Raw genomic sequence first — 15,865 nt, 5'->3', positions numbered from 1 at the left:
TATAAAACTAAAAATATAGAGACAAAATCATGAGGTGTTTTCAAATAAAGGAAAATGAACCAACTTATTTATAAATATAACAAAACGTTACTATCTATCAATGATAGACTGCGAGATTGATGTCCATCGTGATCTGTCGTCCATTGATATATGTCTATCGCGATCTATCACTGATAGACAGTAATATTTTGTTATACTAAAAATATTTTCAAGAGTTTTACCATTTAAAACAATTACCCTTAAGTTCATTACCCACTAATATTTAGCAATTAAATTATTACTTTCATAAAATTCACTATCGTTTAATTGAGATAAAACCCTGCCTCCAAACTCACGAAAGGAAAGAAATCATATTACAAATCTCGATACATTTCATCACTAAAGAAGAGAAGATATTTTTAACCTTTGGTACTCATAGCCTTAAAATTATAAAAGATTAATGGCAATAAGAACAAAAGAAAAAGAGAAAAAGAAAAAAAGATTTTAAAATAATGATAATTTTTTCACATAAAAACAAAGAAAAGAAAAAAACAACAGTTCAACCAATTGTCTCAAATATCAATGCAAAAACTAATAAAGATTAAGACATACTAATTTAAAGCAGTGAAACAAACTATGGTTTTACTTTAATAGGTTCAGATATGATTCTAACACCAAACATTTAATAGCAATAAATGTCTTTTCTAAACCAGTCACAACTCTAAATTCTCCTCCATTTTCCACCCTTAGTTTTTGTTTCTTCTTCTTTCTTTTTTTTTTCTTTTTTTTATTTTTTTTATCTTGTTTACTTGTTTACTTTGTATAAATCTACACCCACAAAAAAAAAATCAATTTATATTTTATTTTTTAAAATTAATAATTTGAGTTTAATAGTATTTTGGTCCAGAAGTTTTCCAACTTGACATTTTAACCTTTATTTTAATTTTTTTATATATTTTTTTTGCCTCATTTGTCTTTATTTGTTCAAGTACACACACATACATACATCCATACACACACACACACACATATACACACACACCTATACAGACATACATCCTCTACCACATACCATACAAACCATATATCTTACACATACATATATATAACTTCTCCTTTCCATTTTCAGATGGAAAGTGAACAAAATGCTATATAAACTAAAATAGCTCAAAAAATAAAAAGTATAATTTATCTTTTTTTTTTTTTTTAATAAATAAGTGTATTTGATATTGTTGAATGATATTCACTCAACACCATGTAGAGGTGAAAATCAAAATTAGAAAATCGTAAAATGATTTTTTAAATTATTATTCGAGAATTTTGAAATGACCAAAATACCAATCATTAAATGGTACAAAACCTTTTGAAAAGTAACTCTGCAAAAAAGTTTAAAATTATAAAAATAAACAATCATTAAATTGAGAAATATTATATTATCCTTAAATACTACTCCATATTTGTAGAAATCAGGAGAAAATATCGTATATTTAAACAAATGAAAAATTAAGGCTACTTTATTTTTATTTTTAAAAATTAAGCTTATAAACACTACTTACATCTCCCAGTTTCATACATTGTGATCTAAATTTTGAAAACTATAAAGAGTAGTTCCTAAAAAATTGATTTTGTTTTTGAAATTCAACTAAAAATTCAACAGTATTTAAAAAAAGAAAGATGCAAATCATTATAAAAAATGTAGAGGAAATAAACTATGGTAGTGTGGAAACATAATAAATAATAAAAAGGATAAGTGAATCTAGGCCATCAGTGAAGAATTGAAGCTCCAGGGCGACTTACGAAGCGTTTTGAGCTAAAAATTTGAGATAATATTGTTAACTCAATTATAAACAACTTTGTAGAATGAAACTTTTTAAGATGAGGCCTGGAAATCGAGTTATATAATTTTGAATGTTGAACTGGAAATTGTTGAACAAGCAGGCAGCTGCTTGAATTGGGGCCAATGATGAAGTTTTGAATCTCCAGATTAAACGACGAGGAATTTTGAGCTGAAGTTTTAAGGTAATGTTGCTAACTCAATTCTAAACATTTTTGTAGAAGGAAGTTTCTTCAGAAGAGGGCTGGATTTTGAGTTATGAATTTTTGAAGTTGTCACAGAGGATCTGGGCATAAGCAGACCGCTGCTTAGGAAGATGCTTAGGCAGCTCAAGAGCGAGAGCGAGGGAGAGCGAGGGAGAGCGAGAGGGAGCGAGAGGGAGCGACAGGAAGCGAGAGCGCGAGCGAGCGAGAGCGAGAGGTGGATCTCGCTAGGGACGGGAATCTCGCTGGTTTGCACTGGATCTCGCTGGTTTTGCATTAAAACTCGCTGGAAAGTGCCAAATCTCGCTGGGAAGGGTAAATCTCGCTCATAGGGATGATCTCGCTCATGATGATTTTCTCGCTAGTCATGCTGATTTTGTTGATAAAAGTTCCATTAGTAAATGAACTATTTGAGGTATTTTGATAAGAGACGTATAACCCGTTAAGAGGCCAACGAGCTGTGATGACTTACTGTTTTAATGATTTTGAAACTACGATTTTTTGAAGATATTTATTAAAGAAAAAGCAACAGTTCATCTCAAATATCAATTCAAACGGTTACATGTAATTCCCATTTCACACCTAATATAATATATAAATATATATTTTTGGAATAATAAAGTCTTTTCTTTCTAGTCAAAATGACAACTAAGATGATAAAGTAGTATTTAATTTTGGGTTAATTGCTATATAACTACCCCCACTATTCCAGATTTTCCTTTTGACAACTCATCTTCATTCACCAATCACAATTCCAATGTTGACTCACAAAAATATGAATTTTTATTTCGAAAATAAATTGTTTAAAGTTCTTTTTTTTTTTTTTTTTAAACTTTGTATGGTTTGAATATTTATAGCTTTTGTGATATATTCTATTTCTTTTTCTTTTTTTTTTTCAAGTAAGGTTTGGTAGATTTAATGATTTCTCTAAAGGAGTTTAATTATATAGGCTACACAAATTTTGCTTATAATTAAACATCAAATTTAGGTTTTGGTTATTAATTAGTTTGTTTTGGATTTTGGGCTTTGAAAATTGTGTTTGTTTTCTCCTAATAATTTTACTGTAATTTTCATCTATCCTAAAGAAAAATTTACATTCATAGCCAACTTTGTGTAGCTCGCTCTATCATCCAACTATAGTTTGCCAAAATGAACATAGCTTCAACTGGCATAGTGTTTGTATTACTATCCTCAAAGTGAGAGATTCGACTCCCCTACCCCACATATTGTCAAAAAAAAAAAAAAATCATAGTTTGTCACACGATCAACTCTTCTCATATATACATATATACAAACTTGGATGCATCCCGTGTTGTACTCATTTTTGTAAAACTCACTCGAGTATCAACGTGTGCATGGAGATAAGTATAGTGTTGTGGCTGCACTCAAATATTACTCATATATCTATATTGAATTATTTATTTTCTATGGTGAAGTAAGACTAATAAAAAGGATGTGGTTTAGGATGTATACATTTTTGTATAGTTCATCGGTTTGTGATGTGACAAACTTTTTTTCCCAAAATATATTTTTGATTTTTTTTGTTATGTGATTTTGGAATGATGAAATAGGATAAATGCAATCCATTGAACCTAAATATGACTTTCCATGAAATAAAACATAATGAGCAATACTTGGTGATTAATATTTGGATGTATCCTATTTCTATGCATCTCACTTTCATCACACACAATAAGAATTAAAATATTTAAATAAAGATATAAAAAGAATTTATCACGTAACAAATTATGATAAGATAATTTGGTGGATGCACAAAGATAGATATAGACCCAGATATATCTGAGTAATTTTCATACTGATACAACTTTTCTAATCATATGGTAAACTGTGATTGGACTATTGGGACAGAAAGATAGGTGGAATGCAGGATGCAGTGGGGTATTTTTCATCTTTAATTACCACTAGTTACTAAAGGACAAAAATGCCCCTAGTAATTCATTTACCAAGAGAATAAAAAAACTTAGAAAAAGAAAAATAAAAAGTTTAACCCCAAGGCTTATAAATAAACTCCATTGTTGCACCTTAAAATCAGAGTCCAGAAAGAACAAGAAGAACAAGAAAGACAGAGAGAGCCTCGATGACGAGGAAGAAAGTGAAGTTGGTTTGGATTGCAAGCGATAATGCAAGAAAAGCCAGTTTCAAGAAACGAAGGCTCGGATTGTTAAAGAAAGTAAGTGAACTCACCACTCTCTGCGGCGTTTTCGCCTTTGCCGTCGTCAATGGCCCCGACGAGGACCATCCCGTCATCTGGCCATCTCTCTCCGTCGCTCAACACCTCTACCATCGCTTTCTCAGCCTTCCGGAAGTCGAACGCCAGAAGAAAATGACGAATCAAGAGACATATCTCAAGGAATGCACCACTAAAGCTCAAGATATGCTAAAGAAACTCATCAAGAAGAATCAAGAACTCGAACTCGATCTTCTGATGCATCAATTGCATCAAGGTCATCATATTTCCCAACTCACCAATGGGGAATTGCTCGCATTGTTCTGGATGGTCGGAGAGAGAATAAGAGACTGCCAAAAACGAATCGAGTATCATCAACAGGTTCATCGTCTTCCTCCTCCTCCTACTGAATTTGTTCCTTCTAACTCTTCTCTGCTTGAAATAGGGAGCAATGAGATGGATCTTGTTGATAATGGAAGGAATTTGATGGATCAATGGTTTATTGATATGGTGATGAATTCGAATGATAAAATTGGGGGAAATAGTAGCAATATGGCAGGGGAGTTAGGGTTTGTTCAATCGGAAGTGAATATGGGCGATTTGATGAATGGAGAAAATTTGATGGTGGGAATCAGCGAATTAGGCGGAACGGAAACGATTATTGTTGAAGGAGATGGCGATGAGAACATTTTGTTATCGGAGTGGAATTTTGGGGTAAATGACAATTCTGGAATGTGTGAGATTGAGAAGCTTGTGAACGACATTAATGGCGTTGGTGTTGAGGCTACTGTTAGTCATATGGATTTCACTCACCAAGCGGGTTTTGGAATCGGTGGTGACGTCAATGGTGGAGACCCTATGGGGAGTCTGTACTCCGATGCCTGCTACTACGGCGACAGTGGTGGTGTAAGGATTGATGTGAATGATGATGTAGAGATGTTGCTTCAAGGATTGTTTGAAAGTGAAATAAGCTGCAGCAATGGAAATGAAATTCAACATGGAAATGGAAATGAGAATCAGAATAATGAAGGTGGAGACGTTGAAGATGATCTTCTAAGTAAGGAATGGCAAAACAACTTTACTCCATGATTGCTTCTTCTTAATTAAGTTCTAAATAATGGAGGAATTTGAGGGTTACTCCAATTTTCTCTCTCTCTATATATAAAAATATTATGATGGTATGAATTATGATCTAGTGTCTAAAGAAAATAGAATAATGTGTTAGTTTCTTATGAGTAGTTAAAATCTAGTTCTCTTTTTTAAGTGTGGATTAATTGAAATATTTGGAGTAGTCTACTTAAGCATTTTCTAGAGATTAAAAAAAAATATATGATCATCATGGCTAATGATCACTATTTTAGTATTTGTCCAGATAATTCTGTATCAAGTTTGTCTAAGTTAATTGAGTGAAGTTTAAATTGTCTCTTTTTATAAGAATTTAAATATCTGATTTTTCATATATTATTGATATATACTTATTTAGTGAATTCGAATTCGATTTTCGATCTCTCGCAATTTTTTTATAATATTTGGAATGGAAGAATAGAACGGCTTCGAATGCATGAACTAGGTTTATTTTAATAAAATTATAAATGTTTTTATTATTATTATTATTATTATTATTATTATTGTTGTTGTTGTTGTTGTTGTAACTCCCACAATGGTCTCGCATGCATGCAATTATAGAAGATGGTGAAACGTGAGTACATGAGGGTGGCAATATTTTGGATAATTATTCTCTTTTGGCTTATTCTTGGAATTTAAGGAATATTCTTTTTAAATAATAATGGGTATATTTTTTTTAGGAATAATAATGGGTATTTGAACCATAGAACATATTTGAAATCTTATAAACATATTATTAAAAAATGAGAATGACTGATATTTTAAATTAATCTCATTTTGAGGTATATCTCGTCTTGTTTTGGGAGTAAAGAGAGACAATAATGATACAAAACAAAATTTAGTAATTATTTGAGAATATTTGTTGGTTAGCCATGTGTTACTTTTACTATGTCTATTGATATTAAAATATATTATTAATAATTACAATTATGTATTACGTTTGATTGATAACGAACGATATGGTATTTCAATAATTGAAAATCTAAACAAGTCAAAAATGACGTAACTTACGTATCTAGTACGTTGGTTTTGAATGACATGATAAGATCATTGATTTTTGTGGTATTCAAATGACGCGTGCACAACGAGACATCATATTATTATAGAATATGTCAGGTTAGAGTCTTCACATGCGACATCAATAAAAATAGTAACCCTAAAAAGCAACGACTTAAACCATCTAAACTTAAAAACATAAAGGTTGAAAAAACATTTTTAGTCATTAACTTCTAACGATTTAGGTCCCGTTTAGTAACTATTTGATTTTCTAAAATTAAGCCTATATTTTGTTTTTGCCTTTGTTTTTTACTTTTTACATATATTTTTAAAAATCAAGCCAAGTTTTGAAAACTAAAAAAAAAAATCATTTTTAATTTATTTTTTAAATTGACTAAGAATTCAACTCTTTACCTAAGAAATATGCAAACAATTGTAGAAAAGAGATTACGAAGAATTAGGCTTAATTTTTAAAAATAAAAAATCAAATGGTTACCAAATGAAGTATTAGTCTCTTTTGATTTTAATATATAACAAACACTTATTTTTATATTTTTAATTTTGCAACAATTTAGTCCATATACACTTTCAAATTTTTAACAATTGTACAGGGCAGAGACTACATTATGACAAATGTTAAAATACATATACTAAATTGTTACATAATAAAATTGATGACTAAGACCTCATTTGATAATCATTTAGTTTTTTTTTTAAAAAAATTAAGCCTATAGTTCTTCCACCTCTAACTTTTTAATTTGTTATCTACTTTTTACTTGTGTTTTCAAAAATCAAGCCGAATTTTGAAAATTAAAATAATAGTTTGAAAAGCTTGTTTTCCTTTTTAGAATTCTGCTAAAAAATCAATTTTTGTACTTGAGAAAGATGCAAATGATTGTAAGAAATTAAGATGAAATATGTTAATTGTCAAAAAACCAAAACCAAAAAACAAAACAATTACCAAATGAGACCTAATTTATTAAAAATAAAAAATATAGAGAGAGAGATGTTGAGGCTTAGTTTGGAGTTGTAGCTTCTAAAATAATTTCTCGTGATTGTAGTTCTAAAAAACAATTGTAAAATGAAGAAAATTAGTAGTATTTGTTCAATTTTAATTTTGAACATGAAAAAGTATGTTAAATTTTTTGGATAAATAATAGTAAATTGTCGTGATGGATAATAATGCCTAAATTAAATAGACCTATTTTCAAAATTTATATTTTTTATAATTATTTAGGAAGCATTTAGGACAAGGGTTATCATCAAAATATAATAACCACCTCTTGCTACAAGAAAACTAATTCAAAACCTCCAATTAACTACAATCAACACTATTTCAAAACCCGCATTTGCTACAGTATTTACTATTTACTACAACTTTTACTATTTTACATTCATCATTTTTTTTATCATTTGCTACAGTATTTACTATTTCCTTCTCAAACTAAAATAGTTTACATCTCAGACACATACTATTATAACCTAAACTAAAATAATCTATACCCAAAGACAAACTATCATAATCCAACTATAACAATCTATAACTATAATAACTAGTTTATTGTCCCAAACGCCTCTTAGATGTTATATCATATATGTTGAAAACTTAAATTTATATATTCTTTGCTCTAAATTTATTCAAAGAAAAAATATAAGATTATTTTTTAAATATAGGAGAAATATGTGCTATTATGTAAAGAAAAAAATGATAGCATTGCACTAACCAATTTAAAATTTTAGGATATAGATATTCACTGCATAAGGAATATACTAAATATACAAAATAAATCTTAATCTATAAATAATAAAATTGAAATTTTGCTTAAAAGTTGGTCAGAAACAAATTTTTAAAACGATGAGAACAAATCAGTCTTTTGAAGAGTGTCCATGCATAAACAAATCAATTTAGACTCTCAACTAAAACTTCTTTTGAAGAGTGTCCATGCATCAAGTTTAATCATCTATTTTATTAATTCAACATCTCGAAAAGCCTATACACGTATAAGAATAAAATGCATCGACAATTTTCAAATGTAATCTTAATAAAGGGTCTAAATAATTGATTCACTTATAATAATTTAGAAGATAAATTTAAAACGGAATTATATAATTTTTACAATATTTTTCAAACCAAATCTTAAAAAAAATGATTAATCGATAAATTTATGAAAGTTCAAGATTTAAATAGGTATAATTTAAAATGAAAATTTCTCCAAAATAGATTAAAGACAACATGATCTCACATGTTTCATGAACAGCCCTGACACACATATGTATAGATTTAAAAATCTACCACGTGGCCTGTCATGCATGCAATTCCGGAAACTGGTGAGACGTGAAACTGTGAGAGTTGTATTGTAATATTTTGGATTTAATTATTCTTCTTTTGGCTTATTCTTCAAAAGCATTTGAGGAATATTCTTTTTAAATAATATTATGGATAATTTGAAATTATCATATATATAAATATATATATTAAATCTGTAGATTGATGTTGTTTTACTTTATTTGAAAGAGAAAACAATTTAATAATTATTAAGAAAAAATTAATGATTATCTGTATATTATCCTTACTATCTTTATTAATATTGATAAATAGTTGATCATATGTAATACATTCATTGACAATAATGATATGATATTTTAATAATTGACCTTCTAAACAAGTCAAAAATGACGTAAGTAACATATCTAGTGCGTCGGTTTCGAAAGATACAATAAGAACATTGATTTCATGATATTCAGATGTCGCATGCAGAACACGACATCATACTTTAATAGAATATGTTTAATCAGATTTCCAGGAGTGACATCGATAAAAATAGTAACCCTAAAAACTAACAACTCAAAGCATTCACACTCTTAAAAGTTAAAACAAATATTCTTAATCATGAATATTTATGGAAAGTAAAAATTTAGTCTCTTGATCTTTAGTATGTAACAATTTATGATGTGTTTGGGGCGAAGACTATCCTAAGATTATAATAACTACTAAAGTAAATACTATTTTGTATTCCCCAATTAGTTACAGTCAATATTATTTCTAAACCCTCATTTTCTATAGTATTTACTATTTATTATGGCTTTTACTATTTCACATTCATATCTTTTTATTCATTGCTACAATGTTTACTATTTCCTTCACAAATTAAAATAGTTTACACTTCAAACACATACTATTATAACCCAAGCTAATATAATCTATACCCCAAACACAAACTATTATAACTTAACTATAATAACCTAGGACTATAATAATCAACTCTTTGCCCCAAACGCCCCTTAGTCTATACACTTTTAAATACATAACGATTGTTCAAGATACAGATGACATCATTACAAATTTTAAAATACAAGTACTAAATTATTACATTTATAAAGTTATCCTATATATGAAAAAAAAAATGTTATTAGGAGAAACTCTTTACCTATACATATTGCCTTTATATTTTTAGTAAATTTATGTGTTACACTTTACCTATGGGAGTCAACTTTTCACGTGTAGTTGTTCATTTAAAGAATAATGAAGGAGACGTTTCAAATCTTCACAAAACATATTTTTTTATAAAAAGAATTTAGGTCGAATAAGTACCATTGGTGCAAACTCTCTGAGATGGAATGCCATAATAAAATTTGTTAAATTGTCTAACTTTTAAAAATCAATCATAATTATTAAAACAAACTATATCATATTTATTTATTGCATGCCAAACAAAAACCAATTTTTCTTTTTAAATTAGAAAAGAAAACACTAAATTAAACTCTAAACAAAAATTATATCAATTCAAATCCTAAACTTTCGTAGATATATCAATTTTACACCCTTCATTACGTTCTTTCTAGGTAAATATCGTGTGATACATATAATTTTATCAACTAAACTCCTAAACTTTCATAAACAAATCAATTTAGACTCTCATCTAAAACTTCTTTTGAAAAGTGTCCATACATCAAGTTTAATCATCTATTTTATTAATTCAACATCTCGAAAAGTCTACACACGTATAAGAATGATGCATCGACAATTTTCAAATGTAATCTTAATAAAGAGTTAAATAATTGATTCACTTATAATAATTTAAAAGATAAATTTTTTTAAAAAAATTATATAATTCTTCCAATATTTTTTAAATCAAATCTAAAAAGAGACGATTAATCGGTAAATTTATAAAATTCAAGATTTAAATAGGTATAATTTAAGGGATGTAAAATGAAAATTTCTCAAAAATGGATTATAGACAACATGATTTCACATTTTTCTTGAATAGCTAGCTTCACGCACATATGTATAGATTTAAAAATCTTCCACGTGGTCTGTCATGCATGCATTTTCGGAAACCGGTGAGACGTGAGACTGTGAGAGTTGTAATATTTTGGATTTAATTATTCTTTTTTTGGCTTATTTTTCAAAGGAATTTGAGGAATATTCTTTTTAAATAATAATATGGATAATTTGAAATTATCATATATATAAATATATATTTATTAAATCTGTGGATGGATGATGTTTTACTTTATTTGAAAGAGAAAATAATGGTATGAAACAAAATTTAATAATTATTAAGAAAAAAAATTAACGATTATCTATGTATTATCCTTACTATGTTTATTAATATTGAAATATATCATAAATAGTTGATCATATGTATTACTTCCATCGACAATAATGATATGATATTTTCATAATTGACCTTCTAAACAAGTCAAAAATGACATAAATTACATATCTAGTACGTCAGTTCTGAAAGATACGATAAGAATGTTGATTTCATGATATTCAGATGTCACATGCAGAACACGACATCATACTATAATAGAATATGTTTAATCAGATTTCCAGAAGTGACATCGATAAAAATAGAAACCTTAAAATCTAACAACTCAAAGCATTCACACTCTTAAAAGTTAAAATAAATATTCTTAATCGTGAATATTTATGAAAAGTAACAATTTTGTCTCTTGATCTTTAGTATGTAACAATCAGGATGTGTTTGGAGGGAAGATTATCCTAAATTATGAAAGGTCTAAACTAATACAATCATTAACTTATGGTTTTGAGTCTTTTGACTAATATAACTACAAATTTTAGGAGTATATTGACTAACACATAAAAAGTTTAGGGATATATGTTATTTTTCTTTAGTACATCAAAAACTATATCAAGTGATGGATGGTAAAGAAAAGGAATTCAAATTTGGGTCAACAAAAGAAATAGTAAATTTTGAAGATTCATTTTGAAAAATAGCAAAAAAAAAAAAAATCAAAATCAAAATTAGAAAATCGTAAAATTATTTTTTAAATTATTATTCGAGAATTTTGAAATGACCAAAATACCAATCATTAAATGGTACAAAACCTTTTGAAAAGTAACTCTGCAAAAAAGTTTAAAATTATAAAAATAAACAATCATTAAATTGAGAAATATTATATTATCCTTAAATACTACTCCATATTTGTAGAAATCAGGAGAAAATATCGTATATTTAAACAAATGAAAAATTAAGGCTACTTTATTTTTATTTTTAAAAATTAAGCTTATAAACACTACTTACATCTCCCAGTTTCATACATTGTGATCTAAATTTTGAAAACTATAAAGAGTAGTTCCTAAAAAATTGATTTTGTTTTTGAAATTCAACTAAAAATTCAACAGTATTTAAAAAAAGAAAGATGCAAATCATTATAAAAAATGTAGAGGAAATAAACTATGATAGTGTGGAAACATAATAAATAATAAAAAGGATAAGTGAATCTAGGCCATCAGTGAAGAATTGAAGCTCCAGGGCGACTTACGAAGCGTTTTGAGCTAAAAATTTGAGATAATATTGTTAACTCAATTATAAACAACTTTGTAGAATGAAACTTTTTAAGATGAGGCCTGGAAATCGAGTTATATAATTTTGAATGTTGAACTGGAAATTGTTGAACAAGCAGGCAGCTGCTTGAATTGGGGCCAATGATGAAGTTTTGAATCTCCAGATTAAACGACGAGGAATTTTGAGCTGAAGTTTTAAGGTAATGTTGCTAACTCAATTCTAAACATTTTTGTAGAAGGAAGTTTCTTCAGAAGAGGGCTGGATTTTGAGTTATGAATTTTTGAAGTTGTCACAGAGGATCTGGGCATAAGCAGACCGCTGCTTAGGAAGATGCTTAGGCAGCTCAAGAGCGAGAGCGAGGGAGAGCGAGAGGGAGCGAGAGGAAGCGAGAGGGAGCGAGAGCGCGAGCGAGCGAGAGCGAGAGGTGGATCTCGCTAGGGACGGGAATCTCGCTGGTTTGCACTGGATCTCGCTGGTTTTGCATTAAAACTCGCTGGAAAGTGCCAAATCTCGCTGGGAAGGGTAAATCTCGCTCATAGGGATGATCTCGCTCATGATGATTTTCTCGCTAGTCATGCTGATTTTGTTGATAAAAGTTCCATTAGTAAATGAACTATTTGAGGTATTTTGATAAGAGGCGTATAACCCGTTAAGAGGCCAACGAGCTGTGATGACTATGTGATGACTTACTGTTTTAATGATTTAGAAACTGTGATTTCTTGAAGATATTTCTTAAAGAAAAAGCAACAGTTCATCTCAAATATCAATTCTAACGGTTACATGTAATTCCCATTTCACACCTAATATAATATATAAATATATATTTTTGGAATAATAAAGTTTTTTCTTTTTAGTCAAAATGACAACTAAGATGATAAAGTAGTATTTAATTTTAGGTTAATTGCTATATAACTACCCCCACTATTCCAGATTTTCCTTTTGACAACTCATCTTCATTCACCAATCACAATTCGAATGTTGACTCACAAAAATATGAATTTTTATTTCGAAAATAAATTGTTTAAAGTTCTTTTTTTTTTTTAAAAAAAACTTTGTATGGTTTGAATATTTATAGCTTTTGTGATATATTCTATTTCTTTTTTTTTTTTTTTTTTTTTCTAGTAAGGTTTGGTAGATTTAATGATTTCTCTAAAGGAGTTTAATTATATAGGCTACACAAATTTTGCTTATAATTAAACATCAAATTTAGGTTTTGGTTATTAATTAGTTTGTTTTGGATTTTGGGCTTTGAAAATTGTGTTTGTTTTCTCCTAATAATTTTACTGTAATTTTCATCTATCCTAAAGAAAAATTTACATTCATAGCCAACTTTGTGTAGCTCGCTCTATCATCCAACTATAGTTTGCCAAAATGAACATAGCTTCAACTGGCATAGTGTTTGTATTATTATCCTCAAAGTGAGAGATTCGACTCCCCTACCCCACATATTGTCAAAAAAAAAAAAAAAATCATAGTTTGTCACACGATCAACTCTTCTCATATATACATATATACAAACTTGGATGCATCCCGTGTTGTACTCATTTTTGTAAAACTCACTCGAGTATCAACGTGTGCATGGAGATAAGTATAGTGTTGTGGCTGCACTCAAATATTACTCATATAATTGAATTATTGATTTTCTATGGTGAAGTAAGACTAATAAAAAGGATGTGGTTTAGGATGTATACATTTTTGTATAGTTCATCGGTTTGTGATGTGACAAACTTTTTTTCCCAAAATATATTTTTGATTTTTTTTGTTATGTGATTTTGGAATGATGAAATAGGATAAATGCAATCCATTGAACCTAAATATGACTTTCCATGAAATAAAACATAATGAGCAATACTTGGTGATTAATATTTGGATGTATCCTATTTCTATGCATCTCACTTTCATCACACACAATAAGAATTAAAATATTTAAATGAAGATATAAAAAGAATTTATCACGTAACAAATTATGATAAGATAATTTGGTGGATGCACAAAGATAGATATATACCCAGATATATCTGAGTAATTTTCATACTGATACAACTTTTCTAATCATATGGTAAACTGTGATTGGACAATTGGGACAGAAAGATAGGTGGAATGCAGGATGCAGTGGGGTATTTTTCTTCTTTAATTACCACTAGTTACTAAAGGACAAAAATGCCCCTAGTAATTCATTTACCAAGAGAACAAAAAAACTTAGAAAAATAAAAAGTTTAACCCCAAGGCTTATAAATAAACTCCATTGTTGCACCTCAAAATCAGAGTCCAGAAAGAACAAGAAGAACAAGAAAGACAGAGAGAGCCTCGATGACGAGGAAGAAAGTGAAGTTGGTTTGGATTGCAAGCGATAATGCAAGAAAAGCCAGTTTCAAGAAACGAAGGCTCGGATTGTTAAAGAAAGTAAGTGAACTCACCACTCTCTGCGGCGTTTTCGCCTTTGCCGTCGTCAATGGCCCCGACGAGGACCATCCCGTCATCTGGCCATCTCTCTCCGTCGCTCAACACCTCTACCGTCGCTTTCTCAGCCTTCCGGAAGTCGAACGCCAGAAGAAAATGACGAATCAAGAGACATATCTCAAGGAATGCACCACTAAAGCTCAAGATATGCTAAAGAAACTCATCAAGAAGAATCAAGAACTCGAACTCGATCTTCTGATGCATCAATTGCATCAAGGTCATCATATTTCCCAACTCACCAATGGGGAATTGCTCGCATTGTTCTGGATGGTCGGAGAGAGAATAAGAGACTGCCAAAAACGAATCGAGTATCATCAACAGGTTCATCGTCTTCCTCCTCCTCCTACTGAATTTGTTCCTTCTAACTCTCCTCTGCTTGAAATAGGGAGCAATGAGATGGATCTTGTTGATAATGGAAGGAATTTGATGGATCAATGGTTTATTGATATGGTGATGAATTCGAATGATAAAATTGGGGGAAATAGTAGCAATATGGCAGGGGAGTTGGGGTTTGTTCAATCGGAAGTGAATATGGGCGATTTGATGAATGGAGAAAATTTGATGGTGGGAATCAGCGAATTAGGCGGAACGGAAACGATTATTGTTGAAGGAGATGGCGATGAGAACATTTTGTTATCGGAGTGGAATTTTGGGGTAAATGACAATTCTGGAATGTGTGAGATTGAGAAGCTTGTGAACGACATTAATGGCGTTGGTGTTGAGGCTACTGTTAGTCATATGGATTTCACTCACCAAGCGGGTTTTGGAATCGGTGGTGACGTCAATGGTGGAGACCCTATGGGGAGTCTGTACTCCGATGCCTGCTACTACGGCGACAGTGGTGGTGTAAGGATTGATGTGAATGATGATGTAGAGATGTTGCTTCAAGGATTGTTTGAAAGTGAAATAAGCTGCAGCAATGGAAATGGAAATGGAAATGAAATTCAACATGGAAATGGAAATGAGAATCAGAATAATGAAGGTGGAGACGTTGAAGATGATCTTCTAAGTAAGGAATGGCAAAACAACTTTACTCCATGATTGCTTCTTCTTAATTAAGTTCTAAATAATGGAGGAATTTGAGGGTTACTCCAATTTTCTCTCTCTCTATATATAAAAATATTATGATGGTATGAATTATGATCTAGTGTCTAAAGAAAATAGAATAATGTGTTAGTTTCTTATGAGTAGTTAAAATCTAGTTCTCTTTTTTAAGGGTGGATTAATTGAAATATTTGAGTAGTCTACTTAAGCATTTTTTAGA

At 29.8% G+C, this 15,865-nt stretch overlaps 2 protein-coding genes across 2 annotated transcripts; both read left to right on the top strand.

Moving 5' to 3' along the window:
* The first annotated feature begins 4,108 nt into the window (after positions 1 to 4,108).
* On the top strand, positions 4,109 to 5,408 carry LOC150031362 (agamous-like MADS-box protein AGL82). Its single transcript, XM_090309070.1, has one exon. It carries the CDS (start codon positions 4,115 to 4,117, stop codon positions 5,291 to 5,293), a length of 1,179 nt encoding a protein of 392 aa, XP_090165196.1. The 5' UTR covers positions 4,109 to 4,114; the 3' UTR covers positions 5,294 to 5,408.
* Positions 5,409 to 14,418: 9,010 nt separating this feature from the next.
* Positions 14,419 to 15,814, top strand: LOC150031361 (agamous-like MADS-box protein AGL82). Its single transcript, XM_090309069.1, has one exon. The coding sequence runs from the start codon at positions 14,452 to 14,454 to the stop codon at positions 15,640 to 15,642; it is 1,191 nt and encodes a 396-aa protein (XP_090165195.1). The 5' UTR covers positions 14,419 to 14,451; the 3' UTR covers positions 15,643 to 15,814.
* Positions 15,815 to 15,865: the final 51 nt, after the last annotated feature.

Source organism: Benincasa hispida, unplaced genomic scaffold, assembly GCF_027475165.1.
Source record: "Benincasa hispida cultivar pf3 unplaced genomic scaffold, pf3_genome.v1.1 HicScf1281, whole genome shotgun sequence".
Classification (NCBI taxonomy): domain Eukaryota; kingdom Viridiplantae; phylum Streptophyta; class Magnoliopsida; order Cucurbitales; family Cucurbitaceae; genus Benincasa; species Benincasa hispida.
This window is presented reverse-complemented; position numbering and strand designations above follow the sequence as displayed.